The sequence below is a fragment of the Manacus vitellinus genome, unplaced genomic scaffold (genome assembly GCF_001715985.3).
Source record: "Manacus vitellinus isolate BGI_N305 unplaced genomic scaffold, ASM171598v3 scaffold_25_pilon, whole genome shotgun sequence".
NCBI classification, from domain to species: Eukaryota; Metazoa; Chordata; class Aves; order Passeriformes; family Pipridae; genus Manacus; species Manacus vitellinus.
The window spans coordinates 11,406,904-11,432,525 of NW_021939882.1; the positions used below are offsets into that span (position 1 = coordinate 11,406,904).

The window sequence follows — 25,622 nt, forward strand, 5'->3', positions numbered from 1 at the left end:
TGTGGCCTAGCTTGGTTTATTGGGAATCACTTTAGTAACCTGAAGTCACAAATAAGCAGTAAATAACAAAAACTACAGATAAACACAGGTTACACATGCAAATTCCTGTTCACATCTCACATGTGCAGGTACATTAAGAGCACAGTTCTAAAGAGTCTTGACAAAACCAGATTTTAACAGAAAACAGTGTTAAAATGCGGGTATGAAAAATTCCACATGGAGAATATAAAGATACCTTTGTCCACTTTGGGACTCCAATGCTGCTTTTGAGAAACCAGAGATGTACAACAGCAACGAGATTCAAGTAAAAGCAGGAAGAGCTCAAGGAAATAATACTGGTTGGAGAGAATGGGCATTTACTTCTCACTAAAAATACACAGAATAGCTGAATAGGAAAGTCTAGCAAGAGCTTAGGAAAAAAAGTCACAAAGTTGTAAAGCTGGCTAATCACTAATTTTCCCTATTTGCTATAGATAACAGCAGTGACATTAAAAGAAATTGCAATTCAACATTTAAAAATGCAACTTACATTTAAAGACTTTTCCAAAGTGAAATGCAATGACAGCCTTACTCTCAAAATTAAATAGCTGCTAGGCTCAGACCAAAACATGGAATGTTCTAGATAAAATAAAAGTACAGTGTTACTTTTCATTTTTTATTCAGAACAGAATTGAAAGACAATTTCTGAAGCTTGAAAGTAGTAAATCTCATTTGAACAAGGTTTTCTTCTCATAGATGAGCTTTCCACGAGGGTGCAGGATTTTTTTTTTCTGTAATAGCTTGAAGTGTCAAAACAAAAACTTGTTGCCATTCTCACATTAAGAACAAATTGTTGTCATTAACTTTACTGCATATGCTTTTTGCTACAACATTTAACACATGAACAGACCTATAATGCCTACTGTATCTCACTAAAACAAAAAAGAATACAGTATTTAATCTACTACTTGTACTGCTTTTAAAAAAGATTAACATTAAAAACAAAGCCACATTTTCCTTACATCCTTCCTTCTTTTTAAGCTTCTTTCTTTTGCCTGTAGTCTTCTGCCATTTTATTCAGAATTTTCTGTTAAAAGAAATTATATTTGGGATATATTTAGAGAGTTTTTCACAGTCACAACATCAAGAATAGAAACATAAATCCAATTTACAAGTTTAACATCTGTGAACATCAATTGCAAAGGTCACAGCTAACAAGGCTGGCACTTCTCCCAACCCTGAAGTGGAGTTTGAGCTCCTCTTGGCAAGCCAAGGGAATTCCTTTCCATTTTGTCATGGACTTGTGACAGTGATTGTGCCACTTACCTGGGTGGAATCTGCCACCTACAAAGGCAGGGACAAAACACCTCCCCTCCCTGGAGAAGGGTTGTTTTGGAAGTTTGAGGAATTTGTTACCACTTTGACCACATTTGGTAGCAACATCAATTCACCTATTTATTTTTCCTGCTCTCCAAGGGAAGGAGACTCCCAGCTCCAGAAGTGCCATTGTGAGACAGAAGCTGCATTTCCCCCCTTCCCTCCCCAATTCCAAACCCCACCAATGTCATACAGTCACTCACAACTTGCCAGCCATGTGTGCCATGGAAAAAGCAAAGCAACTCATGTTTCATTTAAGCAATAAAGTTAATAAATTGGCATTATCCCCCCTCCCCTTTTTATATCAAGGCTTTAATGTCCCATAACCTGGTACCTCAATGGAAAAAAAAAAAAAAAAGAAAAAACACTATGGTGATGGATGAGGTGGGATTTCTTTCTACAAGACCCTGCATGGGAACTAATTATCTGATCTACTTTTTGATAATGTTGTTTGCTTTTTTGTGCCATCTGCCTTCCTGGGCCCTGTATTTATTTAGGGTTTCCTGTTACTGCAAGGAGAAGGCAAATGTTTGGAGTCTGAGGTGCCACCTCTTCCTTTTCTGTGGAGTCCCTGGGGTTTGCTCTCAGCTCAGGGATGGACTGCTATAAATCCATTTCTGATATAAATCCATCAACACTGCATGACTACCAGAATTTGGTTTAGCACTGCGCCCTTTCCTAGAGGTGATATTTAAAGCAGCTCACAGTAAGAGGATACAGCAGCAGCATTATCACTCATGCCATGCAATCATGTGATACCTCATCCAGTTAGAAAATTGAAAAACTGCTCACAAAATCAGAAGTTGCAAATGTTTGGGGGTTTTAAACACAGAAAAACTTCATCTTAAGCTTTGTTGATTGGTTAAAAACCATCTTGAAGGGACAACTGGAAGGGATCTGAGCCATCTGTATTTAGTCTGCAATGCTACTTCTAAGCCTGGTCTTTACTTCAACTGGAATTCCCTCTTTAATCCAAATTTACAGGAAAAAAATGCTGAAGCCCAACTCTAAGCTATGTATTCTGCATATTATTTTCACAAGATGAAGTTCTGAGAGGTCTACCTGGAGTTAAAAGATAGAGAATAAGCCAATTTCCCCTGCCTGAAAGGTATTTTTTCTCCTCAGTCCAGTCCTGTTGAATTCTATTCCCCAGAAAGAATCACGCCAGTTAAAATGAACAAGTTTTTGCCTTACCTTCAACTTTTGATAATGAGGAAGGCTGCTGCAATGGGTCTTTTTTGCAACATCTTCATTTGTGTAGAACAGGGAACACAATTTGCAATAAAACCCTGTTTTGGGTACCACATAATTCACACCTAGAGGAGTAAACACCACAAAATAAACTAAGAGATCTACTCTACATCATTTCTTTTAATGTCATATGTCATTTCAGCTAAATCTTAAAACCATAATTCACTTTACATTAAAAAGCTGCTTTATCTTTAAAAAGTCCTTGTTTTAGTTTAGTCAAGCCAGGGCCTAGTAATAACTAAATATGTGCAGGCTTTTTTGTATTTTTTTTTTTTAATTTAAAAGTAACCTTTCAGATTAAGGGTCCATTTTATTGGTTCCTTCAAAAGAACTCACAATGTTCTGTGATCAGTTTTGGAGTATTTAGTATGACTCTAAACTGTTACCACTGTTGTGCTTTGAGCTAGTAATGGAATTTGTGTTGCTAAAATACGCCTCTTTCAACTTAATTTCTGCCTAAGGAAAGTGTTATGGAGAACTGTATGAAAATAAGGGGAAAAAAAAGAAAGAAAATACTCAGGTTAGGGGAGGACTGAAGAACAGGGAAGAAGGGGAACCCCTAAAATGAAAGGCTATGGGGCAATGTGTTGCCAAAAATAAAAGTCAGATGAAATGAGAAATGCTACTGCAATGCACAGAGAGTATTGGAAAAGAAATGGAAGCAGCCTTACCAAGAGGAACGTTTGGCTGGTACGGCCCAATCCTGAATTCATCTGGAACTAGAGGTTTCTCTTGGACGTTCTTGGTTTCCTGCTCATCCTGGGGGTCTGTGTTTTCCTGGGCATTTTTCTCAGCATCCTGTGCTGTTGTGGCATCTGAAGCTTCAGCAGGTTCAGTCTTCTCGGTGGCTTCGGCTTTCGTTCCGTTCTCTAACATCTCGTTCTCCTGCTCTGGCTCCTCGATCTTGTCCACCTTGATCTCTGCCAAACTGTCCTCGTTCTTGCCTCCTGCCTTCCCTGCCAGGCCCGACTTGCGCAGCTTCTGGTGGTCGGAGTCCTCCTCGTCCCCCACCTCGTCCAGGGTCACAAAGCCCTCCATGCTCCGTGGGAAGCCGCCCACGTAGCGCTGTTGGGAAAACGGGGGCCTCAGGTCAGCTCATGCTTCAGTGTTCCCCTCAAACTCTCTCAAAGAAGAGAAATATTTTCTCCGAATTCCCTGGAAAAACGCTCAAGCTCTTCCTTCAAGACCTGCCTCCCTCATTCAAACTGTTACTCAAACAAGCTCTTTGTGTACCCACTGCCCCAGAAACAAGGATCCACTTCAGAATCATTATTTTTTTTGGCACCGTAAGGGGCCACTGTTTCATCACATCAACATGTGATTTCAGCTTAAGAACAGAGCAAAAAGATACTGAAATTCTCAAGCTGAAATTCCTTTTAACGTGAATATTTTAAGTGAAAGTCATTTTGGAATGCACAAGTTTTGTTTCTATTTGAGACAGTCACACAAGATCCTCAAATTCATGCCTGAATAGAAGGTAAAACCTTACCAGAACTATTCTGTGCCCACCAATGGTATGAAGGTTCATTTAAAAAAAATTAATTAAAAGCTCTTTTTCAACCAGTTTAGAGTGTCCACAATAAAAAATCCAATCAAACAAAAGGAAACAAAATCGAACCCAAACCCCACAAACCACCCAAAACTGTGGAGGCCTCTTAAAATTCAGGTTTATTAAGAGTGACTGTCTAAAATTCTGAATTTTTGGAGACATTCCTCTGATATGAAGACATCATTATTACACATGCTGAACAGCAATCATGAGGAGGACTAAATCAGCATTAACTTTGTGAATGTAGGTTTACAAGGAAGCAAGTTTGGGTTCGAGGCAGTTTATCACAGTGGGCACCAACATACTAAGAAACAAGGAACACTAATGCCAGAATTACTCCAGCAGTACTCCTGGCACCATGTAATTAATTAGCTTCCTGACAAAAAGATCCCTCAAAACTGAAATCCATGCATACACTTCATTCATTAATAAGGAACAGGTCTTGCTTTCTTGCCAAACAACATTCCAAGTCAATAGTTACTAAAACTTTGCACACTCCTCCACAGAAGGGAGTATGATTAAACAAAGCAGCCTGTAGGACATAAAAGCCATGAGAATGTGGGATCATCTGGTGAGAAAAAGGGAAATCACAGCAAGCAGCCTGTGACTACAACACCTTGAAAGCAAGTATTTTCTTTCTCCAGTGGGAAAGGGGCCCTGGCTCACCACAGATGGCCTGGCCCACCTCTTGGGCTCAGTACACACAGCCCTGCCCAAGCCTAGATCAGCCTCAAGTCCCCAGTACGTTATTCTGTGCTCTGTGCTCAAGGGTAACTACAACCAGTGCCCTGAGAAACTGCTCAGGAGAAAACAGTTCCTGGCTGCTCAGTGTTAATCAAAAAACAGAGTGAAGAGAAAGACAAGCAAACCCCCAGGAGGTGACAGGGTAGAGCCTGACAAGTGAAAGGTTTCTGTCAAAACAGACCGAGGGATTCAGAACTGACTCAGTGACAAGCTGCATGTGGTGGGATCTTCCACCTTCTTCACAGCAGCTCTAACACCCGTTTCTCCTCAGACAGGTGTTAAAGACCCACAGGAAATGCTCTGCACTACAACACACATGGTGTGCTGCCTAAGTTAGACAGGGCTTCCCCCACTCAGTATCTTACTATATGATTTACCTTTTTAAGCTTTTTCTTGGCTGCTGGAGTGGCCACAACGTTCCCCCCCTCAGTTTTTACTGTGACATCATCAGGGGTGTCCTTTTTTTCTTCAGTAGCCACATCAGCTAAATTAGCAACATCTGCATCCTCTCCTGCTGAGCTGCCACTTTCTAACAGTGCTGCTGCCTCCTCCTCATCCACCAGCAGCTCATCTTCGGATTCCAGGAGTAAACTGGGCTCGTCTTGCTCTGCCTGTTCCCCACTTTTGGCACCTGAGGGCTCAGCAGGATCCTCTTGTTTCTCCTCTTTCGCTTTTTCTTCTGTAGTGCCACTTTCAGGTTTCTGAGCAGCTTCTGTTTTAGACTTCTTATCACTGGGAGAATCTTTGCTGTCTGGAGAATACGTTCTCTTTCTGTAAAGAACAAAGAACACTTGTTGCTTGTAAACTTGGAGAGAGCCCAGAAATTACTTAAAAAAAAAAATATTGTGTTTCAGTTCAGGAAATGGAAAGCTGAGGGAAACCTGGAAGGACACCATTCTTCGAGCATACAAAAGGTTGCTGCAAGGAGAAATTATCCTTACAAGACAGGACAACTGTTCGTGGGTTTAAATTGCAGGAAGGCAAGGCTAATTAGGGACTGGAAAGGATTTCCTGAGGAGCCTGAGAGGCTGTGAAATCTCCATCCTTAGAGGAAGAGGGTAGGCAGCATATTAGACACAGCTCATCTCCGGGCACAACAAAAAACAACTTGATCTCAAAGCTCACCCGACTCTTTTGTGCCACTTCCGTGCTCTGAATAAGGTATTTACATATTTCTTTTAAACAACATTATGCTTTAACAATAGGAAATTACCTGGTTTTATCCTTTTTCAGCAGCTCAACTCCTTTGTTGGGAATCTAAAATAAAGTTAAAGAACTCTGTGAGTGACAGCAGAGTAAGATTTACAGGAGTGTTGCAGCATGAATTCAGAAGCACAATGCAGCCAAGTGCTCCCAGTTACATTAACCCACAGGGACTCTTGTACCACACCCACCTACCAAGCCACTAGTAAACTCTTATTTCAGACAGGACCTGACCAACCTAGATATACCCTGCCTTTACTCACAGTAATTATCAGTTATTCAACACCAAAGAAATAGGATATCCTGCTCCAGAATATTCACATACAATTCCTCTTTTTAGGAACTGATACAACGTGGTGCAGGCACTGGCACAGATCAGTCCTACTCTGTTTTCTCCCTATCATGAGTGGAAAATCTTTAGCAACCCCCCCCCACTAGTTTATGAGTTACTGAACAGGGAATGTCACTTGGTGGCAGTAACACAGAAATCTATTCAGTGCACTGCTCAAGTATTTGAATTTGCCATTGAGTGTTCATTTTGCTGCATGAGCATGTGCAACAGTAAGATTTCTTCATATTCCACAGCAGGAACCTGATGTTTTCAGGAGACAGCTTGACAGTCCAAATTTCTCCTGCTTTTCTACCTGGTGTTCCACTCTGATGGAGAAAGTCTTATACCTGCAGGAGCATTATCCTGGTGTTATGCAAAAAAACCCTCAGGAACCTGTCCCTCCCTTGTATGAACTGCACATGCAGAGATGCAGTTCTGATGTATCATAAGTTTACACAAAGCTTATTAATTTTCAGAGGAGGGGGAGAAAAAAAACCCTCCAAATTACAGCATGTTCTAAATGGAGCCATTTTAATTAAAATCGACACAATTTACTCTAAAATCTGGGTTCTAGAAGTTGTTTGGGTTTTGTTTCATCTGAGAGGAAAATCCTTTAACTTTATTCTAGGCCTCTTAACACAACTCTCGTGCCAAGTAATTGCATTAAGGAGCCAGAAAATATTAAAGCAAACCCCTTCATTTTACAAGCAACAGTGAATTCTCATAAGTGATGGCTGTCTTCTACTTCACACCTTCAACTGCAATTAAAAAACTAAGAACACTTCCTACCCTTAACACCAGCTTCTTGTATTTCTCAGATAAATCCACTTTCACACATCTGCCTTGGAACCAAAGTGCTTTGTTGGCACAATGCTCCACCATGGCCAAAGCATCTTCTCTGGTCTCCATCTCAATGAAAGCCTGAAAAGATTAAAACACATTAAAAAGGACTGCAAAACACACAACACATTTGCAGGCAAAGCTACTGAACTTAAAACACAGCATTTCTGAACACTGAAACAACACTAAAAGGTTCAATTATATCTGTCCTCTCCAAATACTTTAAAATTTATCCAAGTGCTCTATAACTCCAGCTTTTCAATTCAGTACCACCTGTGCCATAGACAGTTCTGAAATTAAATAGGCTTTTAAATAATCTGCCAAAAGTATCACCATAAAGTAAAATATGATTTAAATAAAAAAAAGCATCTGGACAGTGAAATTCTTATTTAATACTTATGTACTTGGGAATTCCAGGGGAGAGGAGAAACTACCCTGGTATTTTATTTTTGGGTTTTGAGAGAAGTCTGAATCAAAAAGGCAGCAGTTGCTGGTCTGTAAGCCCAGCTTTTGGAGGAGTTCCTCCTCGGAACAAACCTATGGAACACTAAGGTTGCTGAACAAGATTTAAACAACTCCATGAGCTGGAGTATCCTTGGCAGAAAGCTGAAACCTGTTTCTGCAGCCAGCTTAGACAGCAAGGGTTTTCATTCTGCCAGTAAAATAAGGTCAGGGAGTTCTTCCTAGGGGTCACACAAAAGATTCTAGTAATTTTTCACTTCACAAGTGTGGCATTAAGGGATTCAGGCACTCATCTCTTTGAAAAGGCAGTGGAATTTCCTATTTAACTCAAGGGAGCAACAAACTGGGACAGTAAAGCTTAAAAAAATTAGAACTAGTTTCAGCTCCTATGTATTTACAGAAATCATGTCCATGCACATCCAAAACATTTTACTACACACATGCAATATGCTGCCTTCAAACCTTTCTTTTTCAAGCTAGAGAGCCACAGCAGGACTGCTTTTGTTTAGTTTTAAAGAATGAAAAATAAAGGGTAAATGAAAGAAACGTGGAATAGTGGAATATTGTTGTTTCATAGGTAATGGTCTTTCAGCCCTAAGAAAACAGTCCCAAGGCTCCAAGAAATCTGCATAACCCAATAATTAAGCCTCAATGCTAAAATATCTTTTTCCCAGCTGAGGCCTGTTCCTGTTTTTAAAGCAGCTCATGTTATAGGACATTTCACAGGAAGCTCCAGAGCAAAATCCCACCTACACAGAGCCCCCAGATCATTTCCACCGCTCTGCTGGAGCACAAAGTCTGCACACAAACCAATTCACGGCACAGCATTTCCTCACAGGTGAAAACCTCAAGTTTCAAATGCTCACACATGTGTTCCCAGGGGAGTTACCTGGCTTTTCATCCTCATGAGGATGTAGTTCTTGATCTTCCCGTAGGGCTCAGCCAGTTTGAGCACGGCGTTGTCAGAGTACCCCGAGTGTGGCAGGTTGCTCAGGTGAATCACACGACCGAGCTCTGGTTTGGGGGGCTCAGTCTTTTGGTCAGGTTTACCCTCAGGTTTCTGGAATCGAAAGGGAATGATGGTTTTTTTAAGACATACTACATAAAATATACATGGGTGACTGTCCCTTGCTTAAGCTGATCCAGCTCACAAGTACAGAAATTAGGAATAACTTATATGCAGCCACCTCACAACACTGACTGCCCCAGATTAAAATAAGGCAATGCTAAAAAAAGCAGGAACGTTTTACCTTTATTCTCTTGTATTTCTGTGACAAGTGGACTCTGACTGGTTTACCAAACACCAGGGCAGGTGTTGTTGAATAGTATTCAACTGCAGCCTGGGCATCTTCGGTGGTCGACATTTCGATAAATGCCTGAAATAACACAATAAATGAAGCACTGCTCCTTCAGGACTCAGTGCTTTTGTTTCACATATCAAGCTCTTCACTGCTTTCTTGTCAGAACAGCTGCATCAAAAATGGGAACTGCTTTTTGATTACAACATGCACTGACCTGCAGAACTTGGCATGAATTTCACATACTTTATTTAGGTGCACAAACAGAACTATTTGGTTTGTTTACATTCCACCTAGATTTAGATTCAGAACATTAAATTGCTTCCTGCTTTTTCTCTTTTATGATACTGGTTTTTTCCACACTTCAAAATACGACACACTGTATAATACAAATTGAGACCAAGTTTTCAGATTATACTGAAACAAGAACAGCATGTGATATTGTTGAGAAAGCTATGAACAACCAGCAAGAAGGATTTTTTAATATTTAAATGAAAATGCAGTAGTACAGCATTTCTAGAAACATACTGTTCCTTTCCTCCAAGACCTTGTGGTGAGGTATCATCTCACTTGGTAGCTGAGCAAGTGCTTTTACAAAACCAAAGCTCAGTTACAGGCACCAAGCAGCACCACCAGCAGTGGCACAGGGCCCCAGCTCACCTCGTTGATTTTGTTTAGAATCAGGTGATTTGTAATTATCCCAAAGGGTTCGACGAGCTGGAGCAGCTGATATCTCAAGTTCTTTCCCCTCTGGAAATCCATGATGTGCACAACTCTGCTTGTTTCCTGTTGAAGACAAAGCATGTGATCACAGTATGAAAAGATCCAAGTGTACCAGTAAACTTAAAGAGTCTGTCAAGGCTCTGTTTGATTTGTTTGTTTTTTTTTAATTTTTAAATCTTCAGTAGTAGCCAAAACAATATGCACATAGAAAAGGCTCAGAACTTCCCACAGCTTCATTAGAAAATGTTTAAGAAGGTTCTGTACAGTTTTGGACTAAATATTTTGTAGAGTCCTTGGCACAACAAACCCCTAATCCTAGGCCAAAGGTTCAATATTTCCACATAAATGCTAAAATCTCACTTTTAAAGACAATCATTCAATTAAAAAAATAATCTTAAGAAAGCAAACAAAAATTATATAACAAAATATACGAGTACAAAATATATGGGTACAAAAATAATGACTTTTTAATACTAACCACTCTGCCCTTCTGCATGTGCCTCGGTCCTTGCATGTTGCCATTGCCAGCTCCTTTAACAAATTAAAAGAATGAACAGGCTCAGTTCAACCTGTAAGACTGGGATTAACATGTCTCGTCAGGAGTTCTTAAGGGTATAAATCACTTGTAGTATCAAACCAGAATGACATCAAGTTTTAAAAACTAGCTATTTCATTACAGCTGTGCAGAAACAGCAGAGAACAAGTAAAAGCTCGTTGGAAAAGAAATCTCTCCTATTTTAGAATAGGATTTGCCACAGCAAAACATCTCTGTACACAGAGGATGTGAAGTCTCAGATATATCTAAGACACCCTTTTTACAAGTAAGGGTTTAATTTCTAAAACATCACCAATTCTATCACAATGCCCATTTTACTAGGAAACACCTGAAAAAAGCCTTTTTGATCATTTTGCTCATAGTCAAGTTGGAAATGTTTTAAAAATTAATGGTATTATTTTCATGAAATTAAGTATGAATGCATTTATCATCTAAAAAATCCTGTGAAGTGTCTCAAATACTTCTACTCTGCCAGAACAACCAGGTACATTAATTAGTTTTGCTCTTTTAGTCATTCAAAGTATTTAAAAGGTAGGAAGTAGCAACATCAGGCAAGAACCTGATTCTTAGCCTCCCTTCCTGAGAGGAAGAGGCATCATCCATCTTCCCATTTCTCAGCTGCTATTTAAATTTATTTCTCAAATTCACTTGAAATTAGGGGGAAAAGCCACTCAGGGCATTGAATTTTGCAAGTTTCATCCAAAGAATTCCAGCAACACGTGGCTATTCCCAAGACAGATACAAAAACCTCCTAGGGAGGAAAAATCCAAGTCCCAAACATGTTAAAAATCACCAGCCTTAGAACAAATGAGTTATTAACAGAGTACCAGGCTTTGGCCAGGGAAGGACTAAAGTATTTCAGTTCTACTGCTCAGAAAAGTGTTTTCTTTGGTTGTTGTCAAACACTGATAACAAAACAAGAAGGAAAAAAAAAACTGGCAAGAAGTTAAGCCTAGTAAAAGTAGGTGCTTATCAAGGTTACCTCTGGGCCCAACAGGGGGTCCTCCAAGGTGGAATGGAGGTGGGGGTGGTCCCAGAATTCCTGGTGCAGGGTTTGTGGATTGCTGCAACATAAAGGGATCACCCCTACAAAGAGAGGAAAACACACTGGAATTTTAAACCAAAAAACTGTGTGGCTTTCATTCTCAAAACCCCCTAATTTCTGCAGAGCTTCAATGTAGACAACTTAAGCTACTTTTACTGCTGCTCTTCAGCTAAAAACCAAAGGAGGAATTCATTTGGTGTGTTGTTTCACACAAATCGTTAAGAACATCCTCTGCTTCAAATAAAAAAAATATAAATACTTCAAAATTAATTACTACTTACATTCCATGTCCTGAATCACTGTCAGGATTCCATTCAGGGTATCTTAAAAGAAACAAAATGAAAAGAAAATATAAGAAAAACAATCTCCTCTACCTATGTAACACCTGTCCCAGAAGCTGTGATACCTGAAGATGTAACACAGCTGAAGCACAGGGCAACACTCTGGGCCCACTGCAAGAGCCAGGAACAGCACTGACACAAGTGCTGTTCTTCAGGACAAACTCCCTACACTGGTTGCAGAGTGTCTGCCAAGTTTTATTTCAAATTGCACTGTTTGTATCACAACAACACAAAAAAAAATGTAGAAGTTGGTACCAGTGACTACAATTACAACAGATTCTCAACCATTAAGATCCACTGCTAAAATGTTACGTATGTTTCTGCAAGATTTCAAGGTTGTGAACCTCGATCCATTTCTGTGCATAGGATGCTCTCAAATTGGTTTTATTCCCAACAAGGCACAGGTTGGGACCTGCTTTGGGCAACCTAATTGACCATTACTTAGAATCCAGAGAATCTCCTGAGCTGGAAGGGACCCACAAGGACCATGCAGTTCAACTCCTGGCCGTGCACAGGAACCCAACAATCCCCCGTGTCCCTGAGCCCTGCCCAAAGGCCCCCTGAGCCCTGGCAGGGTGTGTGCAGTGCCCAGGAACCCAACAATCCCCTGTGTCCCTGAGCCCTGCCCAAAGGCCCCCTGAGCCCTGGCAGGGTGTGTGCAGTGCCCAGGAACCCAACAATCCCCCGTGTCCCTGAGCCCTGGCAGGGTGTGTGCAGTGCCCAGGAACCCAACAATCCCCTGTGTCCCTGAGCCCTGCCCAAAGGCCCCCTGAGCCCTGGCAGGGTGTGTGCAGTGCCCAGGAACCCAACAATCCCCCGTGTCCCTGAGCCCTGCCCAAAGGCCCCCTGAGCCCTGGCAGGGTGTGTGCAGTGCCCAGGAACCCAACAATCCCCTGTGTCCCTGAGCCCTGCCCAAAGGCCCCCTGAGCCCTGGCAGGGTGTGTGCAGTGCCCAGGCTGATCCCAGTGCCCCGTTACTGCAGGTGGGTCCATACATTTCGAGCAGCAGCTGACAGCGGCGGCTGTGAGTCGCTCCATTGATGTGGTGGTTCCACTCCTGCAGCAAAGTAAAGAATTCACAATTAACAGCCACATATGGCAAGTCATTCTAACAAGCTTCTCCTCTAAGCTGAAGTGCTGCAGATACACAGATAATGAAATCTTTTTGTAGTGCTTTGAAGGGCCACTGAGACTGGACCTGCCTCTTCCCTCCTAAGCTGGGGAACAGGTGTGTGATGGGAACTGTGCCTCAGAGTGCAGAGCTCCCTGCAACTGCTGCACCACAGGCACCACTGCCCTGGCAGCCTCTGCCACTGAAGGCTGACTGTTTGTCTTGAGTCATTTCAGAATTTCCTCCCCTCTCTCTGCTTCGTTCCTCAGACTTTTACAGATTAACTCGACACTCAAATTTTTAGAACCACTAAGAGGCCAAGAAATTGCAAGGAATTCAGAAAGGAAAGACTAAAAGAAATGAAAGTGCATAGCTAGGACAAACTACAAGAATAGTGGAATTAAACCAAATCATCCAGGTAAAACTCCTCCTGGTTCTGGCTTTAGCATTAGAAAGGAATGAGGGATTTCTGCTTTTTCTGTAGACTGTTTTCCAGTTCTGCAGCTTCCTGTTCTCTTAGATCAACAGGCTTATTTTGGAAATTCTGATTACTACTTCCTTCTCCAGTTTACCACAGTGGTTATACTGTTAGCACATACTGGACTTCTCAGGCTAATCACAACTGAAACACTGGAACTGCTTTACGTGGCTCTTCTGTTTCTGCTCAGCACCCGCAGGGGATTTTTTCCTAATCCCTCATTTTTCCTGATTTTTGGTTTCTGCCACACTACAACCATTCTTCTGATACAGTGAGACACTCCCCAGGCTTACTGTAGTGTTTCCATGTTACATGCCCACCCTGCACTTTCCACAAAGGAAAAAAACCTGGATTTAAAGTCTCCCATAAAGTGCTGCAATATTACTCCAGGATAACATGGAGCAAGATGAAACCTTCATCCATTTTATCAAGATGGAAAACGAGAGCATCATTTTTTCCTGTTAACTGCACAAGATGCTCTGCAGCTATAAATAATTAGGTTGGCAATTAGGATTAAAAAAAAATCCCACCAAAACCCCAGATCTATGAAACATTCAATACAAAGATTCTTTACTTCAACACTTGCTAAAAAGCGTTAGCACTATAAAAAAATCCAGTCCTTTGGACACCAAAACCCCTCTAAATTTGGGTACACAGTCAGTAAAACCTCAGTGGCTGATTCCACCAGACACAGTATGCTTTGGATCTGTCTTAACACATAATTTAAAATTATTCTAAACTGACATAGAAGCTGTCTGCAACTCAGAGGCAAAGTCTGGAAGATCTAATTCTCATTATACTTCATAGGCTTTTAAACTGGCAAAAAAGGGAGCTCTGACATATAACTTTGGATTTTTCTCCTCCTCCAAGGAATATGATGGCTCATCTATATTAACTTTTTATTGAACAATTCTTAATCTGGATTCCCTTTACTGCCTGCACCCAGTCAGAAATGTCCCTTCTCCAAGGTTTTGAGGCACCAGGGATTTATATTTACACTCATTAACACGAATGCCCCATGTTAAGGCAGAGAAAATCTGAACTGAGTTTCTTCAAACCTAGATTACCCTTTGGCTCAGTTGATACCAGGGAGAGGACACACTGTTCTCCTCAGGAAATTAGGCCAAACTCGAGCACCTAATTTTAGCCAGCCATCTATTAGGGCCACAGCCAGGTTTTCCCTCCGAGATGTACCACGGGTTCAAGTGTTTAACCTCCAAATTCATCTCTTCATGTTCCATCAGCCTTTGTCTGGCAGGGAAAACAATCCCTCCACATCCAACACCTCGTTCCTTGATAAAGGGATCAGGACTGACAAAATGCCTGAAGTATTTGGGGCACAATTTACTTCACAGACAGAAAACAAACTGGGTCTTAAAATACGTACACAGCAAATTAAAGAAGTAATTAAGAACATCATTAAAATAAAAAATTGGACTAGTCTGCCAGTTTAAGTTCTAGTGAGGGTGTTTAATCCCCTGTTCAGGTTTAAAATATACACTGCTTTATCAAACAGCCTTAAAAATCTACAATATTTTATTTGGAAGGGGGGGAAATGAGATTTTGATACTGCAGTCATAAGTTTACATTGTCCCAGCTAAGAAAAGCATTCCCTTTCTGCTTTCCAGAAATTTCAGTTTAGATCGGGTTCCTTTAAAAGTCAAGTTTGACTTGATTTGATTTCATGGGAGATACAAAATAAGGAATTCTGTAACAGTTAGGTATGCAAAGCAGAGGAAAGAAGGAGAGAAAGAGAAAAATTCTTGTGGTGACATGATTTCTGAAATTAGAAACAAAGCCTAAACTTGGGTCATAAGAAACAGATGATCCAATCTCAAATAGTTTATGGTGTACTAGCAGTTTAAGTCAAAGTATATTCCTAAAAAAAAAAACAAAAAAAAAAGGTTTTACATGTTACAGAAGAGGTCAGCCACAAGTTATGCTGTTAAAAGAATTTGGTATTTCTCATACCTGGAGAGCTATTCCAGTGTGGATCCTTTCAACAGATCTGCACTCCAAAGCACACTAAGAACCACAAGCCTTTAAAATAAAGAGCTAAAAAGACCCCTACTTACAGGATTACTGGTTGCCATCGTCAAGGGCCTCAGAAGTTTATGTTTTCAATCTAACCCAATGAAGTCCTTTTACAGAACTGAGCATGGCAGCTAAACTGTTAACACTTTAACCTTGTGTGAAAATAAACAGCAAATACAGGAGACAAGAAACCCAGATTACTGTGATTATTTTATATAAAAAGTAATTAAAGCAACACAAGTTCATAAACTGTCAGATCAGCTGGAGCCATACAGCATGTGCTCTAAAACTGGTTTGATCCTTTCCTTGCAGGGACAGAATAATTCTCGTGTTTCAAAAAGATCAGATGTACAGAAGCAGCACTTTTTTGAGAGGTAACTGTAAAGAAATGGTTAGTAACAGCAATTCCACATTGTATCAATTTTACAGTAATAGCATGTATTATGTTTTCAATTGAAGGCCTTCAAGCTAATTAGCCACTAATTGTGACAAGAGGGGCACTGTATTAGCCAATTAGCCAATTAAATTGCCTAGTACACTGAAAACCAGCAAGATGAGTAACACTGGAAAAGCTGAAAGTGAGAAGGCTCTGAAAATAACGTCTGAATATAAACAGGCCATTTTGAGTAACCTGCTCCCTTTGCAGAGTTGGACTAGTCATGGATAACTAAGAGGGAAGTCTCAGCATCACCGAATACACCCGAAGATCCACTCCACTTGTGAGCCGAGTAAAGAACACTACTAGGAACACAGAGCAGGACACTGCAACAGCAGATTGATTGCCTGGAGAGTCTACAGGGATAGATGCAACATGTGACAATAAAAAGTGAGTCTGAAGTGTTCTAAGAAAGTTGTGAAAAAAGGAGAAAAATGACGACAAATTTCAGCCATAGTATGAGATAGAGTGTTAAAGTGAAATTAAAAAGGCAAGAATGAGCTAATCTAAAACGTGGCTTTTACTTTTGCAAATAAGTTCCAGGGCTCTACATTAACTCTTTCCCTTTGGACAGGGAAAAAGCAGAACTGTGCAAGAATGCATCTTAACTACATATAAATCAGCAATCAAGACAGATGTGGAGGAGAGCTGAAACTAGCTTCCAGAATGGCACAGTAGATACACTGCAAAAAAACCCCAAACCAACAAAAAAATAACAGAACCCACCCCAAAACTGCTTGAATGCCAGATGTTTGTGGTTAAGAGAACATGTAGATGTAAAATACAAATAAGATATCCCAGTAGATGATAGCTGTTTGACTTGAAGTTAAGCAATCTGGGCAAACAAAATACATTAATGTAAAGCCCTGGTTTACAATGTTTGTTAACAATTACCTTGCAAATAAACCAAGTGCCTTTTTCACTCTCAAACCAACTTTCAGATCATTTCAAAAGCAACCAGGCTATAGAAATCATTAAAGAAATAGGTAAAAACAGAACAGAAACTACAACGTAAAGGAAAATAGAAGTATCTGGTGCGTAACTCACCTTATTAGAATGAACTGGCATATCACATATAGAGCACAGATGGGGATAACCCTTCGGTAAGAATCCATGGAAGTCTTCAATATTGCTATTTGGAGGAGCACCTCTCTTTTTCTCAAAGAGAGATCTCTCGGGACCAGGACCACGACCCATTCTGTCATACTCACTGTCAAATTTATGATAGTTATGCGAAGTCTCACCATAAAAAGATTCATCCCTACACCTTTCTCCATCTCTCAATCTGTCATCTTCATAATCCATTCTGTCATAATAACCAGATTCTTGAGAACGACTTCCATGGTCATAGTCAACCACTGGGTTGAGACTAGGACCACGATCATCAAAGCTATCTCTTCTAAAATGCCTTTTTTCTTCCCAATCATCCCTAGGTACTCTGTACGGTGGTTCCCGTGTGGATGATCTGCCATCTCTACCATAACCTTCTTCAGCTCTCCTCCTTTTAAGTTGTAGAAGGATCTGAGGCAAGTTTTCAGGAGTGATCTTGTCCTCGGGATAGCGACTCAGTTCATCTAAGTCTCTAGCAGACAGACCAAAGCTGGCCAAAATGTTAGTGGCCTGGTCTGCATCTCCACGGTGCTGAGAAGACAAAGGGAGCGGACCTCTACTTCCAATGTTAAATATAGACTGCAAATTATGGGAAGAGGTACTACCAGAAGACAGCGCACTATGAGATCCTTGTTGGTTCAATGAAGAACTCATTCCAAGATTCATTAAGCTAGCAAGGCGTGCAGTACCCTGGTTCATCCTTCCAAGAGATGCTGGCATATTTAAAGACTGGGTAGCAGCAGCAAGAAGGCCTATTCCTGCAGAGAGGTCACGCCCATGACCTTGTGAATCCCTACTCAGAGATGACTGCTGGAATGACTTGGACATTGTAGAACTAGAGCGTGTCTACTTTACGGATCAAAAAAAATTCCTTTTTTTTTTTTAATATAGTTTTTTATAGTTTTTTTTTTAAGATGGCTGCAAAGAGAGCTCACACTAGAAAGCTAGGCAAACTTCACTTCAAAAACGGTAACGCCAAGAAAGAGGATCAATAATGACTGCAGATCTTCTTCAAGCTGAGAAACACCAGACAATTCTGTAGAAAAACAAGCAGTTTTAGTCATAAATCCCTTTAAACAGATGCAGTTTTAAACTTATGCATCATGTTGATCTAAAAAACATTAGAGATCTCAATCTTACAAGGCTTTTATCACATAACAGATTCAAGAGGTACCCAGAGCCTACATATATTATTGCAGATAAAATACAGCAGTGTTTCCTATACATACTCCTTCCACAAAAAGCTACTTTCATACTGAAGACAAGTGAATTTCAGAAGTGGCTGATGTCTAAAAGCATCTGTAAGTTTACTGACACGTAAGCCTTGATCTCTGGTTAATGGTTTTGTTCATACCCTACATTACTGTACTGTGTCTGTGAGAAGACCACAAAAAACTTAAGCCCATAGAATCCAAGATGACTTTGGCATATAACACATATTTGAAAATGAAATCTGTACCACAACAGAACAGGACGAAAGGAAGTTAAAAGTAACTGAAGTTTGGGCAAAAAGTTTCTGCTCTAAGATCTGTAAACAAGACCAAACATAATATTCAATCTTTATGCAGTAAAATTCCAATTACCGATGTGAAGACAGATGTGAACAAGAAAAACAAGTTTTACATTTTGCAGGAAGTAAACAAGACCTCTTGTTCCAATTGCAGTTACACTGCTAACAGCATTTCAGAAGTGATTTTTACTCTGTTGTATTGCAGCTGTGACATCAGCTGTTCTCTCAGACTCAAGCAAAACAAGGTCAGGCTTAGTGCTGGGATGGGAGACCCAAGGAAAACCCTGCTCCTGAAGGAAAAGACCCCAGGTGAGTCAGGAGATGGCACATCACCCCAGACAGCCCTGCCTTGTACCAGCACTGCCTGGCTCAGGCCTGACACCATGACCACATGTGGGAGTTAAAGATCCTACAACACTGCTCACAAGAGAGGGATCTGCCTCACGTCCCACTAAAATACTAACCTGATATGCAAATATTTGGTTCCACTGCATTTACCTGAAGTTTTAACTAAATGCTATTAATATCCACAGTATATTTTTTGCTGCAATGGATATAGTTCATAAAGTGTTTTGTTTTTTAGTGCAGAGCAGAAATAAACCATAACACTTCTCCCCCATCCTCGGGACAGACACACAAAGTTTAAAGCAATTCAACACAAGTGAGAACATTCCACCAGGAATTCCTCGTTCTTGGGTCCCCGCCGCTGGAAAGCCCTTCCCAGTCTCCGCAGAGCGGTTCTGCTTCTCCAGCACTGCTACTCAGGAGCACAGCAAACACATGAGCACTTGGAAAAGAAACAGGCACACACTGCACAGCTGCAAATGAAATCAGCTCCCAAGAGAACAGGGGGAATGGAAAGGATAAAATGAAAGCAAGGACTTTTCCTTGAAGAGACCAGTTCTGCAGAAGGCAATGGCTCTTGTACTGGAAACAGAAGGAGAAAGGTCAAGGTTAGGAGCAGCTCTCCATCCCCACTGCCTGTTCCAACAGGGCACCGAGTTGAAAAGCACCTGGGTTTTCTTTCTTGGTAGCAAGTGTGTTACAAAATTATGCATTTATGTAAAAAAATAATGGATTCTATGAAAAAATACATAAAACACACAAACCTCACACAGCTCCATCTTTGCAAAGGAACTCCTTTATACAGTATCCTGCATGCTCTGTTGTCAGTACATCTAAAATCATATTTCACCTACGTTTTTAAGATCCACATATGCTGGAGTCAAAATAACCTTAATTGTGTGACATTTGGTTAAGAAAAAGAGCTTGAGAAAATTGGGCATGGCAATAAGTTCAAAAGAGTGTAAGGCAGAAGACAGAAAAGCACTGCAGAAAGCTTCAGAGAACAGTAATACAAGAACACGGAGGAGCAGATGAGGCAAGTCCTAAGGGAGATGTCCCAGACAAGGGGGCCCTACTGAGGACATCTGAACAGAACCCATTTAGAAACTACATTGTAAAAATCAAGACTTTTGAGTTCAAAAATGACAGAAATACTAATATTCACCCGGGTACCATGCTTTATCTTGCATTCATTCAGGAATCTTCAAAGTACTTTATTACAATTTTTAAAATTAATCCCTACTCCTTGTATTTTTACACAAATTTCCTCCTAGTTCATTCACACTCTTACAGAAAGGTCTGAAGCTGAACTTACTGGGTTCTTCATAAAATCAAGTGCTCCAGAGGGCTTTGCAAGCTTGAGCCTGCAGCAATTCAGCAGACACCCCTGTGGCAGGAGAGGCTCGGTGTGCCCTGCTCTTAGTGCAAGCACCCCACTAGTCAAGTTTCTACTAAATCAGGAAAGTTCTCCACTCTTCCAAAACACCCTTTCTCTTTGAACAGATGCTCCCTAATCCTCTTGTCACAGCTTTCCATTGGCAGTTCATTGTCTGCTGCTCTGGAGATTAGCAGGGAACAAACCCCACAGCATCCCTGCCTGGCAGGGCCCCCGCTGACACACACACAGCAGGCTCTACAGAACCACCCCGTGCTCCTGCTGCAAACACCCCGGGAAGGAGGAAGGGGAGGGAAAAATGAAAATAGGAAAGATGGGTGAAAAACCAAGACAAAGACACAAAGAAGGACAATCTTATGGAGAAGTATGAAGTGGGACAGTAAGACAAGTGTATGATGAGGACAGAACACAGGCTGGCAGTTGGTGCTAGTCAGGAAACTGCCCTAATTGGGCATTTGAGTGGGGTACTTCAAAAAAACAAGTGAATTAGCCTCAAACCCCCACTATTTATCATCTTGCAATGGCTGCTGTACTCCACTCTAACCATCCCCGTTCTTTAAGATCAGAGGTGGGGGGAAGAGCCCTACAATCACACCGAAGGACGTTTAACTTCCACATGGTCAGGTTTAACGGGATTCTAAGGCAGCACTTCCTGTGCTGATCACTCCAGAAAGATTCCAGGGCAGTATCTGATAGAGACAGGTTCCCATGGAGCAGGGCCAGCCTTGGAGTGAGGGTGCCATCAACTGAGTCACAGCAACAAGACAGGTAGGACTGAACAAAGCTGCCTCCGGAGCCAGACATGAGTTAGTTGGAAGGGTTATGCTAATTGTTCTCCGTGTAATTCCAGCTATACTGGGAACAGACTTTCATACACAGGTTTTTTTAAGATCTGTGGACAGAAATCGGCCATGTTAAGATTTGAAAATATATCATATAAAGCAATCGTGAAATAAGTTGAAAGGCAAAATGTCATTGGATTTCCAGACAAATGTGGACAATGAAAACAATTTATATCTACAAGTTGCAAAAGAGTTTTCTGTAAAAGCAGACAACAAAAATAAGGAATTTGAATCCTACAGAATACACTGCTACCAAAAAAAGGCCCAAATGAGGCTGATTTTCAAACGCTATAGAAGGTTTTCCTTTTAGTGCAAAACTGATCATAAACTCTTTCCAATAAAGCTTATGGAACTCTTGCTCCAATATTAATTTTGTCGTAAGAACAGTTTAATTCAGTGAATTCTTGGAACACACTGATCACGCTGAACACGATAAACTTAGCTTGTCACCTTTTCTGGAACACCAGCCCCTGGCTCCCTATTCCTTCTGCCACTCTCAGGGGGTTTTAACCTACGCATAGTTATTGTAGTTTAATGTTAATCTTGTTCTTACAACTCATCTTTTACCCATTCCTCTTCCACTATTTATAAGAAAAAGGTCTCAAAACTGTTTTCACTTTCTACTCAGTTTCACTTCAAAACACATTGAATGTAATCAAATAAACTCGATTATGGTAAAAATATGAAATAATCTACAAGCTGAAAAGCACACTCTGGGTTTGTAAGAACTCAACACTTTGGCAGGTCGTACACCCTTGGGAAAAAAGTTTTAAAGAAGTTCTACATCCACAGTATTTGCTCTTTGGATAAAAACCTACAGGTTTTCCTTCTCCTTCCTTGGGCATTGTACTTGGTGCAGCGATCCTTTCTGCCATGGAAGAATTCCTGTTTCTTGGCAAAACTGGCTGCAGCACATCATGGCAAAAAGGGTTATTGATGGAAGAGATCTGGAATTTGGACAGGCAGCTCCCCAGGCTGCTCCAAGAATTAATGGCAGTAAAAACAAGAACTTCAAGGAAATTAGAAGCAGATGTTATCTAGTTGCTGAATGACCAAGTACAATGGATTTCAAATCTACAGGATTACACAGAAAAGGCCACTGTCTTTCCAAAGGCAAAGGAGGAATTGCCCAGCAACCTCAGAGAAAATGCAGGTTCTCACCCATTTCAGGTCCCAGTATTCAGGATGGTTATTTAATATTGCTGTTTCACATGCAAGAAAACAACTCATCTTGTTCAACCATCTTCAAAGGTCATGCCCTCAAAAACTTCAGGGGCACCTGGCACACAGGATACACTCGCTTTTTTTGGGCACAGATTAGACAGTCTGTTTCAGGCACAACAACTGGAAGAGTTTCAATTCTTAGGATTATGTTTAGCTTCATCCCAGTGACTTCCTTGATCAGAGAACATAATAATCTGAGATCTGAAGTGACTGTAACAGAGGATTGCTACAGAACAGAGGAAAGGCATATTTATAAATGGGAATTAAAATTACTACTTTAGCAATGAAGAATTTTAAAAGAACTTAGTTTTCAACATCTGAATGCAGAAAGGAACACTAAGAGAGGCCAGTTTCCTATTTCTGCTTGTTATATAATTTAATATATTCAAGCATCCCTCTTTTGTAAGAAGTGCATGAAAAAAGCACATTTATTCCTTTACAGAAACAGAAGTGAAAAAAAAATAGTCCAAGGAATAGAACAGAAAGAACAGAGAAGGCAAAACTCCTGTATTTTTAGAGAGGGAAAGTAGTAACACCCAGAAACAAACAGATAACTGCTGCCACGTGTGCTGACCACGCCACAAACACATGGTCACCTCTGTGGCTTCCTACTGCTTCCAAGCCCACTGTGTGTCACCCCCAGAGCCCCAGCTCCACATAAGAGATGCACACAGGGGCCTGCACCCACAGAGAGTTCTGTGGAGACAGGAACAGCCCCCGGCTCTGGGTGGAATGCTGAGGGAAGCTCTGTGTGTCCCTGCCCCTGGACACCGAGGAGACACTCGCTCTCCTTTCCCATCAGCTGTGGGGACCAACAGCCCCCGGGCACCACAACTGACCCCAGCACAGAACAGACCACAATTTCTTCACAGGAACAGGTCATACAGAAAGTGATCCAGAGACAGACCAAACCAGAGTACCCACTGTAACAGAGAACCAATTTTACTCCTCTTTTTTTTTTTCTTTTTCAAAAAACCAAACAGAACAGTTTTGTTTCTGATCTGGTAAGTGATTAAAAAGCCTTCTGACTAACCAGTCTGCCTCCAGGCATTTCCAAGGCTGGGATAAAATCCCATTCTTTCCCAGATGAAATCCTGCATGAGGCTGCAAGATGTATTTTAGCTGCAGACAAGAATCAAGGGACTGTTTGACTGGTTTAGTGCTCAAAATAAAAACTTCTTGTTTAAGTTATGACTGCGCAATATGGTACTTAACCACTCACAAACTGAATTAGTTCAGAAATATTGTGAGGTATGTGCTTTTGTTTTCAAGACTTGTTGACTCAGAGCACTGATGAAGAAAGGAAGCAACACTGAGGGCACAAAAATACACTCATTAATTAACAAACTGAACAGAAAGAATTTCTTTGCAGCTTTGCAACAGCTTCTCCCCCAGATTTGCTGAGCTACCCAGAAGCCTGTCTATAGATCACAAAACACCTTTGCATTCACCAAAACTTTCAGCAGAGTCATATGCAAATCCCAGCCAAGGGCAGCACAGAGCATTTCTTTATTTCTCATCAAATTAATGAGCACTTTATTTAACTGCAATCCTGGATAAACCACATGGCAACAGTATTACAGTTGTATGGAACTTCAGTTTGGAGCCTCAAAGGCTGACTCTTCTTTCCTCCTTAACTGGTTTTTAGTTTTTATCTTTAAGAACACGGATATTCGCATTTTAAGGATGCATTTAGGAATTTCTGTGGGATTCTCTTCCCATCATTTAGTTCTGGGATGTGTGTAACAGCTTTTACACAGTGCAGAAGGACAGACACTGGGTTACCCTACACAAACACATGTCCAAGGTTCGAGTGTCATTTAATCCTGTTATGTAATTCAGTAATGAATCATTTGGTGGGGTTTTAGATGGAATTCAAGACAGAAGTTCATTAATTTCCTGGTAATACATTAGAAATGTTAATATGTTCCACTACATTTCAAAAAAATATATAAAAATCTTAAATATATAAACATATGTCAAAATATAGGAAGATTAAGTCACTGGACCAATAGATTCTTTATAAAGAAGTATGGGAAAAAATTACCTTTTCCTCTTCTCAGAAAAACTCCACAGATTGCTTTAAGAAACTTATGTTTTCAACCAGAGCTGCTTCCTACTTATCTGACTCTAGGAAGTCAGGACCATCTACAGCTCAAAAAACCTGACGAATTTAAGGCTCACTAAAAAGAATAAAGACTATTAAATTGTTTAAACCAGTATCAGATACTTTTTTCCCAAAGGTCTGCGTCCTGGACAGAAAAAAAGCCACACATTTAGAATCCGTAGGACGGTTCAGCTTTCTTTCAACAGCATAAATGCCTCATTTATCATTTAACAAACCAGTTCTTCAGGCTCCCAGAAAGTTCTTTTCAACTTCTACTTATTTGCAGCACAGATGAACTTTGTATCTCGTTACTCTGACTCTGGAAACAGAGTATGCACATTAAAAAAAACCGAACAGGAAGAAGAAAACAACCCCGCAGTTCGATTTGTTACCAGGGTTTGAATTATATGAAAGTGAAACCGAGTAGAAAGAGGGGTCAAACGGATGCCGCACTGTCAGGACTCCCGATTCATTAATTTTTAAGGCCAGATTAAGATGAAAACGCGCAGGTTTTGACCCTAATGGAGCGGTACGGGGGGAGGGAGGGGCCGCGGCTGGAGGCGGCTCGGGGCGAGCTCCGCGGGGCCGAGGTGCGGGTGCGGGCGGGGCGGGGCGCGGGGGCCCGGGGCTTTGTTCGGGCCGGGCCGCTCCGCCCGCAGTGCCGGCGGGGGGCGCGCGGAGGCGCGCGGGGCCGCGCGCCGCCTGGCCTGCGCGCTCCGGCCCCGCCAGCGCGGGCCCGCGCGCCCCCCCGCCCCGCGCGTCCCGCCTGCGCATGCCCCAAACCCACCCCTTCCCCCCCCCGCGGCGCGGGGCCCGGCCGAGCCCCGAGGGGGGTTCCCCGCACCCGGCGGGCGCCGGGCGCCGCTCCGCTCCTACCTGCGGGCCCGCGCAACGCAGCGCGGCGGCCGGCGGCGGCGGGGGAGGGACGAACGGACGACACGACGCCACGGCCGGGGCTGAGGGAGGGAGGGAAGGGACTGAGGCGGCTGCGCGAGCCCCGCGCGGCGCCTCGCCGCGCTCGCGAGAGCACGCCCGCCCCGCTGCCCGCTGCTCGCTCACGTGCCCGGCGGCCCCGCCCCGCTGCGTCCGGTAGCGCCGCTGTGCCCCCCGTGCCGTGCCCGGTGCGTGCCCCGGTGCCGTGCCCGCGCCGCTCCCGCCGCTTGCCCGGGGCCGCCCCGCCGCCCTGAGGGGTGTGGGAGTGGGGGGGGCGCCCGCCCCGCGGGGGTCTCGCGAGAGTGGGGGTAGGGGGGCCGCTCACCCTGCTCTCGCGAGAGCGCGGCCGCACCGCGCGCCGCCAGCCGCCGCCCGCGCGCCGCTCATTACCGCGCTCC

General features: G+C 42.1%; 1 protein-coding gene across 4 annotated transcripts; it reads right to left on the bottom strand.

The window, feature by feature from the left end:
* On the bottom strand, positions 1-25,622 carry MATR3 (matrin 3). Of its 4 annotated transcripts, XM_029960259.1 has the most exons (15): positions 25,550-25,622; positions 16,805-17,903; positions 12,694-12,755; positions 11,640-11,681; positions 11,296-11,399; positions 10,236-10,288; positions 9,695-9,820; positions 8,987-9,112; positions 8,626-8,796; positions 7,224-7,355; positions 6,114-6,157; positions 5,278-5,671; positions 3,279-3,672; positions 2,551-2,672; positions 1-1,066 (listed from the first exon to the last, which is right to left on the bottom strand). In XM_029960259.1, the coding sequence occupies exons 2-15, from the start codon at positions 17,693-17,695 to the stop codon at positions 1,016-1,018; spliced, it is 2,712 nt and encodes a 903-aa protein (XP_029816119.1). In that variant the 5' UTR covers positions 17,696-17,903; positions 25,550-25,622; the 3' UTR covers positions 1-1,015. The 4 variants fall into 4 exon arrangements, with proteins under 4 accessions (XP_029816119.1, XP_008929147.2, XP_029816120.1 ...); XM_008930899.3 differs by lacking the exon at positions 25,550-25,622 and having other exon boundaries at positions 16,805-19,292; XM_029960260.1 differs by lacking the exons at positions 16,805-17,903; positions 25,550-25,622 and adding an exon at positions 15,363-15,395.